The sequence below is a fragment of the Vipera ursinii genome, assembly GCF_947247035.1.
Source record: "Vipera ursinii genome assembly, chromosome: Z".
Taxonomy (NCBI): domain Eukaryota; kingdom Metazoa; phylum Chordata; class Lepidosauria; order Squamata; family Viperidae; genus Vipera; species Vipera ursinii.
Genome location: NC_139517.1, coordinates 22,555,952 through 22,571,438, shown reverse-complemented (window position 1 = coordinate 22,571,438; position 15,487 = coordinate 22,555,952). Strand labels below are relative to the sequence as shown.

General features: G+C 39.6%; 1 protein-coding gene across 7 annotated transcripts in view; it reads right to left on the bottom strand.

Annotated features, from left to right (window-relative positions):
* Window positions 1–306: 306 nt before the first annotated feature.
* Window positions 307–15,487, bottom strand: part of LOC310650316 (uncharacterized protein) — a 35,717-nt gene continuing 20,536 nt past the window's right edge. For 6 of the 7 annotated variants that reach the window (XM_083379190.1, XM_083379191.1, XM_083379193.1 and 3 more), the window contains 5 exons: window positions 13,745–13,981; window positions 11,785–11,844; window positions 8,145–8,255; window positions 6,877–7,437; window positions 307–3,730 (listed from right to left, as the gene is read on the bottom strand). In XM_083379190.1, the coding sequence (XP_083235316.1) occupies window positions 1,980–3,730; window positions 6,877–7,437; window positions 8,145–8,255; window positions 11,785–11,844; window positions 13,745–13,981 (2,720 nt within the window). In that variant the 3' untranslated portion in view covers window positions 307–1,979. The remainder of the gene's footprint in view (window positions 3,731–6,876; window positions 7,438–8,144; window positions 8,256–11,784; window positions 11,845–13,744; window positions 13,982–15,487) is intronic. The other variant, XM_083379194.1, reaches the window with a different exon arrangement.

Below are 15,487 nucleotides of genomic sequence, written 5' to 3'. Positions count from 1 at the left end.
CAAGACAGTAAACATACTGAATACTCCAGTCTTCTATTTTGCCCACACAGCTTTGTGAGGCAAGTTGGACTGAAAAAGTGATTGGCTCAAAGTTATCCAGCTTTCATGCCTAAGGGAGGCCTAAAGGTCTCTTAGTTTCTAGGCCAGTACCTCAACCGCTACACTAAACTGGCTCTTTCTATAATTTAGATGATATACACATATTTTTGGGAGGGGGAGACAATACTAATAAAAATCTTAACTCTAAGCAATTCCTATAGATTTTTGCCCACACCCATTTACAAATTAAAACATATCAAACGTAACTTATTCTCTGCTAAACATTTTATTTCATTTGACACAAAAATATAAGTCAAAAGATCCACACACAATGAACAAAAGTATTACATAAAGTATTTATTTCCTAAAAGCAATTAAATTGGAGATGGAATATTTGGCTGCAAAAAAATTTACATGTTCCTTATTGTTGCTTGAATATGTTCTCCTAAATTCTTATCCTTCAACATAACTACCCTTAGGAGGTTAACTTCTTTCTCTGTAGACATGGGGGGGGGGGGTTGAGTTGCAAAATAGAGATGGTTGGTAATAAGCCAGAAGCAGGTTTAGAGAAAGGATTTAAAGTAAATCTGCTCTCATTGAGAGAAGGAGAGAAAGAGAAGACTATGAGAAAAAGGGTAGGAGGTAGCTAAGGGGAAGGTGTTGGGAAGACTGAAGGACAGGTCAGCCGGTGGCATATGCAGCATTGGGTCATTAGTCTCAACTGAAGGGGTAAAAGGGAAGAATGCTGGGAAAACAGGAAGTGAGCAGGCAAACACCCAGCCTGTGTAGAGAAGCAGGAGGGCAAAAAGCAACACATTCCAACCTAGCTGCATTCATTCTTAAAAAAATCACTCCAGCATGTCTTCAGATTTTGTTTTGGCCATAACTCAGGATCAGAACAATCCAGGTTTCTATTTCTGCCAAATCACAACCCATGTGAAGATGATTCAGCAGAATTTCCAGAGGAAAATACAGAAAGAACCATCTTCAACCATTCTGCTCCCAGATATTACAAGATTCAGAGGGCAACACATTCAACATCCTGCAAATTATTGAAACAAATTGTTTCAGAATTGTTTCAAATGTGTTGCATACAAACATTTCATCAGACTGAGAGAGAAGGCTGAAGGTTCAGGAATCAATTTGTGCCTGTGATTTCAGAACAGAACAGTATAAAGTAATTATACACAATTACAAGCTTGTACAACAGCAAACCAAGCTGCTTCCAGCATAGAATCTGACCACCTAGACAAATACAATTCTACCCTGCCTTCCCACCTCCCTCTCCCACCCCCCAAAAAGCTCTAGTTAGTAGAATTAAAAGGAAAATCTCACAGTGATATTTCTGAGCCAGACAACGCAAGGCATACACCTGGGTCTTCAAACATGGCCCTTTTATGACTTCTGGACTTCAACTCTCAGAATTCCTCAACCAGGCACGCTGGCTGAGAAATTCTGGGAGTTGAAGTCCACAAGTCATAAAAGGGCCAAGTTTGAAGACCCCCGATGTACACCCACCTGAAAGGGGGGGGACATCACAGCTTCTGCTCATTCAGAAAATGAGTTAATCAGCTGACATTGGCTCAATGCTGTTGATGGAGTTTTCCATCACATAAAAAGCCAGAAAATCAGATAGAGGGCACTGGAATGGCTATAAAAGCATCACTTTCCTCTCCTGTACTGTAGCTCCATGTTATGTGCCATTTGAGGTAGCTATCTCACTATGTGCAATCTTAATGACAGTTCTTTTTATGGCTGAATCAATTCGATTTCAATATTCTTAACAGAGAATTCTCTGAATTTGAGTTAAATGGTCACTGGTTGGCTTAGACAAGGATGGTCTCCAAATGCACTTAGGCAGCACATTCAAGAGGCATCTCTCCCTGAAAAAAAAGTGTCCATAGGCAAATGTCTTCATATGGACCATTTTAAGGCTAACTTTATAGGATGAGACATCCATCGTAGATTCGGGAAACAGCAGAAGTAACAGTGGGCTCAGGCATCTGCTTTTCTTGCAAAGAGACATAAGGATACCCCTGTTTAGAAAATGAGGATGTGAAATTATCCTGACTAGGAGGAGCATGATTTAAACTAGTTCTTGAAGCAGCATTTGAAGTACGATAGACGGTGGACTTTGAAGGGGAGGGTGTTTTGCTTCTTGATCTTGTCCCTGAAGAGTCTGCAGCTGCAGTTGCACTTTGTTGTTTCCGATATGAAAAAGCACAAGCCTCAGGTGACAACACACTAGTACTGGAGGCCTTGGCAGAAGCATAGACATGCTGGCAAGATAAGCTGGTGGCAGAATCTAGAGGAGAAATGGAGCTCACTGTTTTTGTACTTGAGGCAATTATAGTCCCATCTGCCTGTGCATTCTGTCTCTGATGTGTGAAAGCATAAGTCTCAGAAGATAGAGCACTGGAACTAGTGGTCATCCTGCTGGAAGCATATGCAAACTGGTAGTGTGAACTGGTGGTGGATTCTGATGACAAAGAAGTAGGGCTTGTTGTTTTTGTGTTTGAGATTACAGTAGCAGCTGCGCTGGCATACTGTCTCTGCTGAGTGGAAGCAGGAGTCTCAGGAAACAAAGGAGTGGAATTACTGGTGATCTTAGCAGAAGCACTGGCAATAGAGTCTATCACAGAAGAAGCTGGACTAACTGCTCTTGTCTCTGAGGAGGACGTAGATGACAAAGCCATGGAATTATTGGCAATCCCAGATGAAGTGTGCAAAGGCTGAACAGGTCCACTGACTGAACAGGTACTGAATGATTCTGTGGTTGAGCTGGTTTCAAGAGGATTCACATTAGTGGTTTTTGTCTGATACATGGCTACAGGAGACACTCTGTCCAAAGAGTTTTTTATGAGGCTCTTATCTGCTAAAGGAACAGAACTGGGCTGCAGACCATCTAGTCTTGCATGGATAGGCTGTTGTAATTGGTGCTCTGGTTGGGATCTGGGTGGAAAGAAGCTTGCAGAATTTCTAAACAATGGAGAAACAGAATTTCTCTTTGCAGAGGAGTCAGGACTTGAGAAGTGCTGCAAAGTTCTGGATTGTTTCTGCACTTCAGAAGAGGAATCAAATTCTGAAATAGCATTACTATTCCTTTGTTCGGTACTCAGGATGGGAGATGGTGGTTGCACCGGAAGTGTATGCCGAATACCAACAGTGCTCTGTGATGTACTCCTTGGAGAGTAAATTTCAGGTTTTACAGAAACTGGAGGAACTGGTGTCAAGTCAACTGATGGAAGAGTGCCAGAAATCTTTGAGTTAGTTGGAGATGCAAATCTGGATTTAAGAATATCTGGCTGCAAATTATCACCACATACTGTGTCTTGAGAACATGTAGGTAAAGCTGCAGAGAAATGTGGGATGAAGGAGACGTCTCTTAGGTTGGGACTGGGACCATTCAAATGGGATGAATTCGTTTGCACAATTTTAATAAAACCTGGGACACTCTGGGGGTGATGTTCAGTGAGTGGCTTATTCCCTTTATCTTCTGGTGCTCTTATGGATTGATAATATTGCAAGGAATGATGGGGCTTAGGTACAGGCATCATGGCAACCTTGGGAACAGCAGGCTCCAGGCAAGATTCAAAGTTTTTTGCAGCAGGTTTAGTCAGAGTTACAGGATGGACCAAGGCATGGCTAGGGACCACTGTAACATTCTCCACTTTGGAAGAGGCAGGCTGACCTGGGGAGAAACAAAACATAAATTTATCTGAAAGGTGTGTAGATAAAAGTAGTGGGTACCATTGAAGGCCAGAGAGCAGAGCACCTTACAGGATCTTGGCCAATAATTTCAGGGCTCATAATCACCTGGGAAAGGGGCTATAAAAGAAAGTTTAACTTGTGATAAAACTGTTCCAAGGGAATTCTGCCAGATCTCTGAGCATTTAATAATTATGCTCACATATCAACTTTGCATTTCTTTTGTTGGCTTTTTATTGGCCTTCATCTTATCTATAACAAAACCCAAGATATTAAGATAGGATAGATTGCATCACTTGTATAGATGTGCGGGCTGGGTAGAGAAACCTTTAGGGTTGTTTTTTTAAGTCATATGCCTATTTTAGGATTTGAAAAATAGTTTTACATGTTTCCATGCACAATGTCAGGAAACTACTAGTTCATAGGAGTTCTGAGGGCTCGAGGACTTCCGGTTGGTCATGCAGCCGCTGTGGATGGCTGGGAGACTTGCTCTCTCTCTCTCCCCCCCCCGGTCCAGTTTTGCATCACTGGGGGGCCCTGAAAGGGGCTGAAAGTTGCCCCGAAGAGGAGACCAGCAAGGAGGGGCCCTTGCTGGATTGCGGGAGAGCCTCAACTCTCCTGTTAGACCTGGTGATCCCTCCAAACGGGCAGATGAAAGGACCTGCCATTATGGCTCATCCCTAGGCTGTGAACAGCGGGGAAGTCACATTTTCTACCAGACAACTCTTAAAGCAGCGTGGAAGAGTCTGGGTGAGATCTACCTCTTTTACACCCTAATTACTTTCTGTACTCCTTAAGCTGCTAAGCATTCCCCCCCCTGCGGTGAGGGAAGGGGGACCTTTGCAGTCCCTCCAGAAAAAGCGGTGACTAAATACCCAGGGGCATTTTAAATGTTGAAAAAATAACTGAATCCCAATTGGAACTTTATTTCTCAAAGCATGTGGATTGAAAGATTTTTTATTTCCTATTTTTCATTGTCTATTTCTGTTGGAAATCTGGATTCTTTCTTATGAAAAAAAAAGAAAAACTGAAAAGATTAAGACAACTTTGGGACTCGAAAGGGAAACTTTAAAAAGGGTCTGGCTGACTGCCCAGGGAAATAGATAAGATACATAACCTTGAGAACTTTGAAACAACAGCTGTGAAAGGCTTTGTGTTCCCTACTTAGAAAAAAAATCCTTTACCTTAAAATACCAATATGGAAGAAGACCAGGAACAAAATTTATTTATTGAGGAAGATCAACAAACTCTCGCTATGTTGAAAACACTAATCCAAATTCTTACCACAACCAATGAAATACTAAGAGGCTAGGTGAAGGAACAGACAGCCCAGATATGAAAGCCCAAACTTTGACACAACTAAAGAATCATCTATACAAAATACAATAGAAAAAATGAAACGTTCAAGTACAATGACAGAAGAATCTACTATTAAACAAATATTGATATTTGAAAATCCAGAAGACATTGACAACTTGGAAAAAGGAAAAGGTTTCTTATACAACTCAGAAGGAACTAGAGGATCTAGAAAAAGAACAGTTGGATGAGAACACAAACAATTCAGAACAACTATGTCGATATGGAACAATAAAGAGACGACCCACTAAACCTACAAGTCCTCTCAAAATAATGGCAATCGGATGGTCGTGCCATTATCAATTAATATACATTACATTACAAGGAGATTGGTTCGATGACCCAAAAACAAGGACATGGAAGAAGATTTGGCAAAGGAAAAAAGCCAGAATAAGATTCAAGAAGAATGGAGTTTTGACCATCTTATTGAAATCTGAAACAGAATGTACTTAAATAGATAAGATGTGCATGAACACAAGACATTGTTATGAACTGAGATAATGAAAAGATTTTGACCATTAAAATTTAGCAGTATAAATATTAATAGCTAAGTTGAATATTGATTTGTGCATAAAGGTCATGTAAAGGTGAATAATGTAGACAAGCTAAAAACCTATTGTTGAAAGTAATAAATAGGTCTATATGGAATGTTAAAAACAAAAATTATCAGTTTAAGCAAGAGATAGCAGATACAAAGAGGAAGAGAGGAAGTATTAAATATTGAAATAAAAAGAAATTTTGATTACTACTTAAAAAAACAACTGAAAATTAGCAAAAAGGAAGGATATCATATTGTATCCTTAATTTGTTTACTTAGAGGGTGAGAAGTTAAGTAAATGGGATGTGTATTTTGAGTATTAGATTTTGTGAGGAATGGTGAGATGAATTGGGAGTATACTAAAAATCTTGGGAATGATAAATATAAAACGTTAAATTTAAATGTTAGTGGAAATTAAAATTGAAAAAACTATTAGGTCTTTAGAATATGTGTAAACTAAAAACTATGGATATATGTAAGAAAGTTATTTTCTATGGGATTGATAGGCTAAAACTTCGTCTTTAAATCTACAAATAGACAGTATATATGATGGGGGAAAGAGAGGAAATGTTTATGGTAGCAATTTGAAATCTGTACTGATATCTGTATGTAATTGAATTACTACTACCCAGCCACCACGTTGCTTTTCAAATATGTGAATGTAATATTAGAAAATCAATAAAATTTGTATTAAAAAAAGGAGTTCTAAGGGCTCAATTACCATATTCTGAATTTGGCTTTAAAACAGTTAAATAACCATTTGAATGAGAGGGGAAATGTTCTATACAATCTTACATTTTCCATAAATCCAAGCATCAAAATGTAGAACATGTCTGTGTTCTTGTATTCCACCCCCAAACCCACTAATCTCTATTCTCCGAAATTTTTCTCCCTAGCTCTGTCTTGTTTTTTACACAAGAGTAGGGATACTTCTTTCCCTGAAAAGATGGTGGTACCAGTTTCGGTCTAAAAATACCCCACACAATAACCTTATTTAATTCTTCTTCATCCTACATGCTTAAGATCCTTGTGCCTGATGAACATGAAGTGTTCTTGCTTGTAAAGCATTTTCGTATGTCTGCAGTTGGAATAAAAGCTCTAATTTTGTTTTAATTTGATCATGTGGTTTGTGGAAAGTGTGGAAGGAGAATCTGGGGCAGTCATGTTATTTTTCCGTTTCAAAAACACAATGCAGTCACATTAGGAAATGAAGGAAATTCCACAATAGCACATACCTGGCTTTGCAGGTGATACATCAGAGGACACAGGAAATAACAAAGCCTGAACTCCATGACCCTTCAGATAAACAGTGTCCGGCATGTCGAGAAGACGTTGCTTGGTAGAAGCAGCAGTGCCCACTGGGAAATGTTGTTTAAAAGTAGCACTATAGGCAATACGGAACTGGAACAGAGACATGCCCTCTGGATACATGGCCAGAAGTTGGGCCACTTGTTGCTTCAATTTATCCTGAACAGTTGAGGTTTGGAATGTGGTCACATTTGAATTGCTGGGAAGGTCTTCAGTGTGTGAGTTTGCACTGAGCTGGCATGGCTGCTGTGACAGAACAATAGAAGGAAAATGAGAGGAACTCTTGACTTTGACTGATGAAGCATTGTGGGGCTCCTGGAATGAAGGGAAGTTTGATGTCATGGTAGCTGAGCTTGGCGGCTTTGTGCGAAACAAGTTATTTACTTCAGGAGAAACTAGAGCAATTGCAGCAGGTACATTTTGATGCTGAGAGTCTCTTGCAGACAGATCACTGATGGTGAAAGCAGGTTTAAAGATGTCTTTTAAGTCTAGGAAAGAAGTAGTGTACCATTATTGCAGAGACAACCGAAAGAGGACATGTAACATGTGAGTACTTCATCTGTTATTTTAAGTCTTTAAGAGGGAGAACAAGAGACAAAGAGCTACTCTTCCAAAATGTTTATAGCAAGATACAATAGTTAACAGCAAATAGAAATCAAAACAACCCAAACAAGTTCTACAGAATCATTGTGTATCTCCTTCTTAAGGAGTGCTACAGTACAGGTGGTCCTCGAGTTATGACAATAATGGAGTCATTACCATGGTTGTTAAGCTGCAGACCTTGTGCTTGTTTTCCCCACACACTAGATTCCCAGAGACCTTGGGCCTGCTTCCCACTCAGCCAGAGGGGAGAGTCAGATGGCTGCAGAAGCTACTGGTGCATGCAAACCTGTTGCAGCTTGTAGGCCTTGGGCCTGCTTCCCATCTAGCCAATAGCCACATGAGCCTATTTTGCCGTATAGACTTGGAATTCTACACAAATTTTCTTTTAAATAAATCACACTCATTATAAGAAGGAATATGCACACAAATGAATTGAGAGTAACCATATGCAGTGACAATTACAGAAGAGGGCTTCTCATAATGATATTAAGGACCCATTTTCACAGAAATGTATCACTTCGTCTAACATTTCCTAACCTTGTAAGCCTGGTTCCCATTGTTCCCAAAATTTCAGAATCAAATACAAACTTACCAGGTTTCTTTTCAGATTTGAATTGGTTTGAATTTTTTGATGTGCAGGTAGACTGATCTGAGGAAGAAGAGGAAGAAGAGCTGGACTGGGATGAAGAGCATCTGAAGGAAGCTAGAATAGTAAAAACGTAGGGGAGGAAAGGTGACAACATTCAGAAGTCAGAGTAACAAATGTGACAAAAAAATCCTCCATCTGCAGGTTCTCAACTATACTGGAAAAGCTATCAATTATGCATCATAATAGGAACATTGTCACTGAATGTGGATTTTCAGGGTTCTTTTCAGCGAGATTGAGCTAGACCTCATGCTCACCATGATATGAAGGAACATTTCTGAAGTGGTTTGCCTTTGCCTTCACCCTAAGGCTGAGAGTGAATGACTGACCAAAGTCATCCAGCTGGTTTTCTACATGAGGACCAGGAACTTGGGTTTACCCATTCCCAGCCTGGCACCTTTACCCACCACACTGAATGAGTACATACTCCTCCACACATCATTCTAATATTATATTCCTTATAATAAATTACAAGATTTCAAGTAGATATCATTTTGTCTTGATTATCTGAATGCTATGCCTCACAAATATTATTAGTTTAGTTAGTTTAGTTTATTAGACTTATATACTGCCATTCTCCCGTAGGACTCAGGGTGGTTCACAAGGTTTTTAAAAGGTCAAGAGCTTCTTCAGTAAAGGTACCGTATCTTCAAAATATCTTGGCTCCCTTGCTTCCATATTTCAGAAACCGATAGTAATAATGTTATATGCTTTATATGCCTCCTCTTCTAACATTGGCTGGATTTGCTTAATATATCTCTTGACACTACTGTCTTTTCTATTCTGACTTCATACTGAGTCCAGGTGAACATAAAGTGCTTAGATTAGCTCTCTGAAGTTGTACTTCCCAGATGAGCTCAATAAAGACTTTAGGTGTAAAATTATGATTTTTATTGTTTCTAATTTGTTGACTTTACTCAAAACACAAAAAGGAGAAAAATATCTTCAATATGCTCAAGACACCCAACTATATATCTCAGCCCATGGCGAGTTAAGTCAATCTCCGTTTTGCAGTACCTGGATGATGTTAACGGCTGGATAGGGAGCAATGAGGGTGAAACTGAATTTGGCAAGACAGAATAGCTTCAGGTTTGGGAAGCTTTCTTCCAAGGAGAATTGCCATCTCTGATCTTGGATGGGGTTCCACTGCCACAGACAGACCTGGTGAGTAATCTGGAAGTTCTCCTGGACTCCTACTGCTTAAGGACTAGTAGCAGTCATGGCCAGGACCACCTTTATGCAACTGAAGGCCTTTCCTAGACTAACAATCCCTGCTCAGTTACCCATGCTTAACCCACCTCTCATCTTGACTATTGCAATGAGCTCTAGATGGGGCTGCCCTTGAAAAGTGTCCAGGATCAGCTTTAATTGGTTCAAAATGTGGTGGCCTAGATGGTTTTATGCATGCTTATATTTGCACATGTGTCCTGCAGAAGCTGCATTAGCTGTTGATTTGCTTCTGGGTCCAATTCAAGGTGCTGATTGTCACTTTCAAGATCCTAGATGGCTTGGGACCAGGTTATCTGAAGGACTATCTTTTCCCAGTCATATCTACCTGACCCACCATAGCAGGGAAGTAGGAAATGTTGTGGGTCCCTATCTTCAATATAATGGGACCAAGAACGGCCTTCTCTGTAGCGGCTCCCTCCCTATAAAGCATCATCCCTGCAGAAATAAGATTGGCCCCACCTCAACAGTTTTTTGCAAGGACCTGAAGAAATGGTTCTGTCAACAGATCAGGGGACCTCCGAGTGATACAGAGCTTATCAAGTGATTAGTCTGAATGTTGTTGCAAGGGTGATATGGCTTATTGGTTAGTGTCTGTGTGTGTGTGCGCACACATGCGCGCACACACACACACGTATTCTGAATAAATAATTACCTACTAAGATATTGCACTTGGCACCTCATGAAATATATATAGTAAGCTAAAACTGCAAAAAGTCAGACTGATCTCTCACCAGCCCAATGTAGATAAGGAAAAGCTATTTTTCTTGCTGAACAAATACAAAGATTACATAATGACAGTATACCCTCTTATTGTTAATGAGTAAAAAACCACTGGTGCACTTTGACCAGAGACCTTATTAACAGTTAGGTCAAAAAATGTTCCTGTTACAAACCTAAAGGTTATAAATAGTGTATCTCCACTCAAAATATCAAACTATTAAACTTTATAATTGATATAACATAAATCAATGAGTTATGCAGTAAATACATTATTGAATTTAAAGTCCTAGCAAGTGATAACGGAGACTATACTCCAATAATATCTTTTAAAAATGCAAGTGTTTTATTACTGAAACCATCTACAGTGCTGAGAATAACTCATAGGTGGTCAAGGATAGTCAAAAATTAAAATACTGTATTATAAAAGATGCTATACAGTTGCAGATACCAATTGGCCTGTGGTTATGGTTCTTTAGGGGACGCGGTGGCTCAGTGCGTTAGGACGCTGAGCTTGTCGATCAGAAGGTCAGCAGTTTGGCGGGTCGAATCCTGAGTGCTGCTTAGCAGAGTGAGCGCCTGTTACTCGTCCCAGCTTCTGCCAACCTACCAGTTCGAAAGCACGTAAAATGCAAGTAGAAAAATAGGGACCACTACGGTGGGAAGGTAACAGCGTTCCATGCGCCTTTGGCGTCTAGTCATGCCAGCCACATGACCACGGAGACGTCCTTGGACAAGCGCTGGCTCTTCGGCTTTGAAACGGAGATGAGCACCGGCCCCTAGAGTTGGAAACAACTAGCACACATGTGCGAAGGAACCTTTACCTTTACCTATGGTTCTTTGACTATGTGCACAAGTCGCTTGGCAACATTTCAAAAGGGGCTTGCCAACACTATGGTTCTAGGATTGAGAGAAACTCCCAATCACCTAAATGCACATAGCTGGCTTTCATGCCTAAGGAAGGTGAAGAACCCCAGTCCTAGTTTGTGCCTTTAACTGCTATACTAAACGGCTTTCTTCTAGTAGAATTAATATTCCACTATGATCTACCTCCCAAAGACTCAGAAAAAGTAACTTTATCCTGCAGCTCCCAGAAAACCCTACAGACTTCAGGCAGATTCTCAAACTACGGTAATATGATTTTGAAAATGGCCTTGAAAAATTGGCTAGATTGGGCTATCAATACAATTTCCAAAGAGCTTAATTAGGGATAAGTATGCAGAGTACTATCTCTCTTTGACTGTATTAGGAGGAAAAATACAACCAAAGTTTAATGCAACGCTGTCTTTCTTCATGAAAGTAATTATTTCAAAACATTTCTACCCTTTCATTCATACACATTCTTAGGAAATAAACAAATGGGCACAGCTGCAGCTCAGTACTTTGTGAGCTGCAAAAGTAACAAAACCAATAAATTAGACTGTGTATAATCAAAACCAGACTAACAGTTTGCCCCTCTTGGTGGATCACTTATGAATGGACATGACTGCTTCGACAGAATTTTGCCATGCTCATGGCATGTTCTCAAAATTCCAAACTGGTTCAAAAAAAAGATACCTTCCGCCTGGCTTAACATAGTTTTTGCTGAAAACCATCTCTACCTTTCTTGTTGTATGGAGGAATCAGATTAAAGGTTTACCTGGTGCAGAGTTTAATGGGTGAGCTGTTCCTGTGGATTTCAAAAGAGGTATTGGCACATCTAACAAAGAAGGGACAAAAATAACGTCTTAATATAATGGGAGCGGAGAAAATGAACAAATCAGGTACTGAACTTTATTATTGTATTGATCAAAAAGCTAAAGTTCTTTTTTAAAGAGCAATACAGAAAATAAACCTAACCCTAATTAGCAGAAGAGAATCCCAAGAATGCACTTTCACACAGAAAGGTTGGTAGATAGCTGTCAAAAAAGTACAAGCACATACTAGTAGCAATCTTTTCAAAAACGTATTTATATCCAGTGCCACGATGAAATAAAGGGATGGAAATGCAGGGGAAGATTGGTAGATAGGATGAAATGGTTAAGATGCTGGGCCATTTATTTATTCAGTTCAACAACTGAAACGTCACTCCATCTTCCCAATCAAGGTAAGACCATCTTCTCCATCCTTCTCAGTTATTCTTTCCTCCAGATAAATGGCAGAATTTCCAATCACTAAAGAGGCAAAGGTTTGCCCTGTCCAGTCATATCTGACTCTAGGAGGAAATCTCATCTCGTCTCTTAGTCAGTGGAGCCCGCATTTGTCCGAAAAAATTTCTGTAGTTATGTGGCCAGTATGACAATACACTGAGGCACACAGATCACTGTTACCTTCCCACCTAAGTGGTATCTATTTATACCACTCACATTTGCAGGGGTTCTAACTTCTAGGTTAGCAGGAGCTGGGTCAAATAATGGGAGGTATTCTAGTCATGTGGCACTCAGGTCTCTAACCTGGGCTGTCAGCTTTCCAGTTACAACCTCAGCAACTTTTAACAGCTGAGCCATCGTGCCCCCATTTTCCAATTGTTTATGGGAATGTAATAACACATTCCAACTATTTTTTCAGGGAATCCTAATGCCCAGAAAATCCATGCTCTGGTGTCACATGAATTTTGTATACATTTTCCCCAACAATTTATCTTTCTGTACATGAAAGTCTTCCACTTTCTAAGCAGGTACTATGCCCCACTATGCTACTTTTCCCCTATAAAATTCTCCCTAATAAAAGTTAGCCAAAATCATGGGTCTTTTCCAAATGTGGGCAACTTTCCCCAATGCACACTTGCTAACAAGATTGATAAATGGCAGATAATTCTCTTCAGGGATGCCTTGTGGGTCACTGTAGCTAGATAGCATTTCGATGTAATAGAAAACTGTGACAGCTTTCTTTTACCATTGGATGGAGAGGAAAGAAAATGGGAAACAAGGAACAGATTATTTATTGGATTTTGCAGATAATCCTCAATTTACAACAACTAGGACCAAAATTCATTAATAAAGCAATGTGCTTATTAAATAAGACTTTAAGTGGCCAGACCTAATTTTGCAATAATTTTTACCATAATTGTTAAGTGAATCATAGCAGGTGTTAAGCAAATGATGGTAATGCCGAATCCAGCTAACTTCATTGCTTATCAGAAGCCAGCTGGGAAGACTACAAATCCTGATCATGTGACTGCAGGATGATGCAGCCATCACAAATGTGAGACAGTTGACCAGTGCCCAAATTGTGATCACGTACCCAAAGATATGGTATAATGGTTAGATGGGTTGTAAGTCACTTTTTTCACCAAAAGTGTAACTTCAAATTATGATTAAAAGAATGGCCATAAATTAAGAACTACCTGCAGATTTATACCTGGCTTTTATTTTTAACAACTCAAGCTGACACATATAATGCTTCTTATTTGCTCCCCAACAACACTTTCCATACTTAAAGGAGGATTACAGTTTAGACTGTAGTCCAGCACTTTTACTAGACCAAACTTTTTTTTTGTATCCAACTCCAAATCCGCTAGATCTATTGTACATGCAAGAATCTCCACACCCCCCCCCCCCACAGTATGGATGCCTATAACCATCACCACAAGTGATGGATCTATCCAGGCCAGACATTACCTGAGTGAGGTACAGCGACAACAGTATTAAGCCTGTTCATTTTGTAGTTCAAAACCAGTTGAGGCATCTTTTGCTCTAAAAATTCCACTGTGTCTTTGTAGCCCAGGGCAATGCTGATTTTCTCAAGATCAATTCCTTCTTCTGCCAGCAAGAAATCTTGCAATTTCTTAACTCTCAGGCCCACTGAATACCTGTTTAAGATTGCAGTGAGCGATTCCATGACATTGCTCAGTACTGCTGAAAAGGAGAGAAAATGTATAGACAGACATGAAGCTCAGAAAAACCATGGAGAACAAGCTAATACATTAAACCAATTCAAGAATACCACAATGGCCATATTCACACATCACACTGATGTAGATACAGAAGGGTTGAGAAGAACTTCACAATATCACTATAAATTATTCTGAATGGAGTAGTGAGGAACAGTTTTAAAATAAATTATTTTATATTATATTCACAAAGGGTCACCCATCAAGAGCTACACACCAAAATGGCAATATGCAGGCTCTAAAATGAGACAGAACTGCTGTGGAACATTAGCAAGAGAATAATGTATGGAGTAATCAGATCCATGGATTCTATTGTAATAAAGAAAATGAACTATGGCTGATGGTGGTTAATAGCTGTTGATTTGGCTGAAGATGGTGATATGGCTGAGGATGGTGAGGGCTGTTGATGATGCAGCAAAATCCAAATTGGTGTCTTCTAGATGTTTTGGGACTACAACTGCAGAAAACTCTCTGAAATATGCTAACAAAGAATTCTGAAATTCTAATTCCGACACAACTGTAGGATACCACAATAGAAAAGTCTGTTCTATTCTACCTGGAGATGTAGGGCTATATGAGCTTATTCTGCCCTGTAAACATGAAGTTCTACACAAAATTTCTTTTAACTAAACCACATTCATTGTAAGAAGGGATATGCACATGACTGAACTGAGAATAACCATAGGCAGTAACAATTATAGCCAGATTCAAAAAAAAGATGAAGGGTTGCTAATTTGCTAACAAAACTGATAAATGACAGGTGATTCCCTCCAGAGATGACTTGTGGGTCATGGTAACTACTGCATTTTGATGTGATAGAAAACCGTGATAGATTTCTTTTATCATCAGATGCAGAAGAAAGAAAGTGGGAAGCAGGGATTATTTATTGGATTTCACAAATAAGCCTTAACTTATGACCACAAAATATAATTCAGTCATTAAGCTATGTGTTTGGTTAAGTGAATCATTATATGACCAGACCCAATTTTTACCATGGTGGTTAAGTGAATGATGGCAGTTGTTAAGTGAATCAGATGGTCATCACGCACATCCAGCTTCCTTCATTGGCTTTGCTTGTGAGAAGCCAATGACGAATGCAAATCATGATCATGATCTGCAACCATCACACATGCAAGTTACAGGTGCCTAAATTGTGATCAAATAACCGAGGGAGTGGTATGACAACTTCGAAGATGGGTTGTAAGCCACCATCTTTTTCACAAACAGTGTAACTTCAAATCATTATTAAAAGTATGGTCATAAATTGGGGACCACCTGCATATTTATACCTGGCTTTTATTTTTTTAAACCTCACATTGGCACACATAACATTACCCATTTGTTCCATAAAAACACTATGAGCTACCTTAGTCTCAGAGAAAGTCCCTGGCCAGTTTCCATACCTGAAGGAGGATTACAGCTTAGACTGTAGCCCAGCACTTTTACTAGACCAAACTTTTTTTCATTTTGT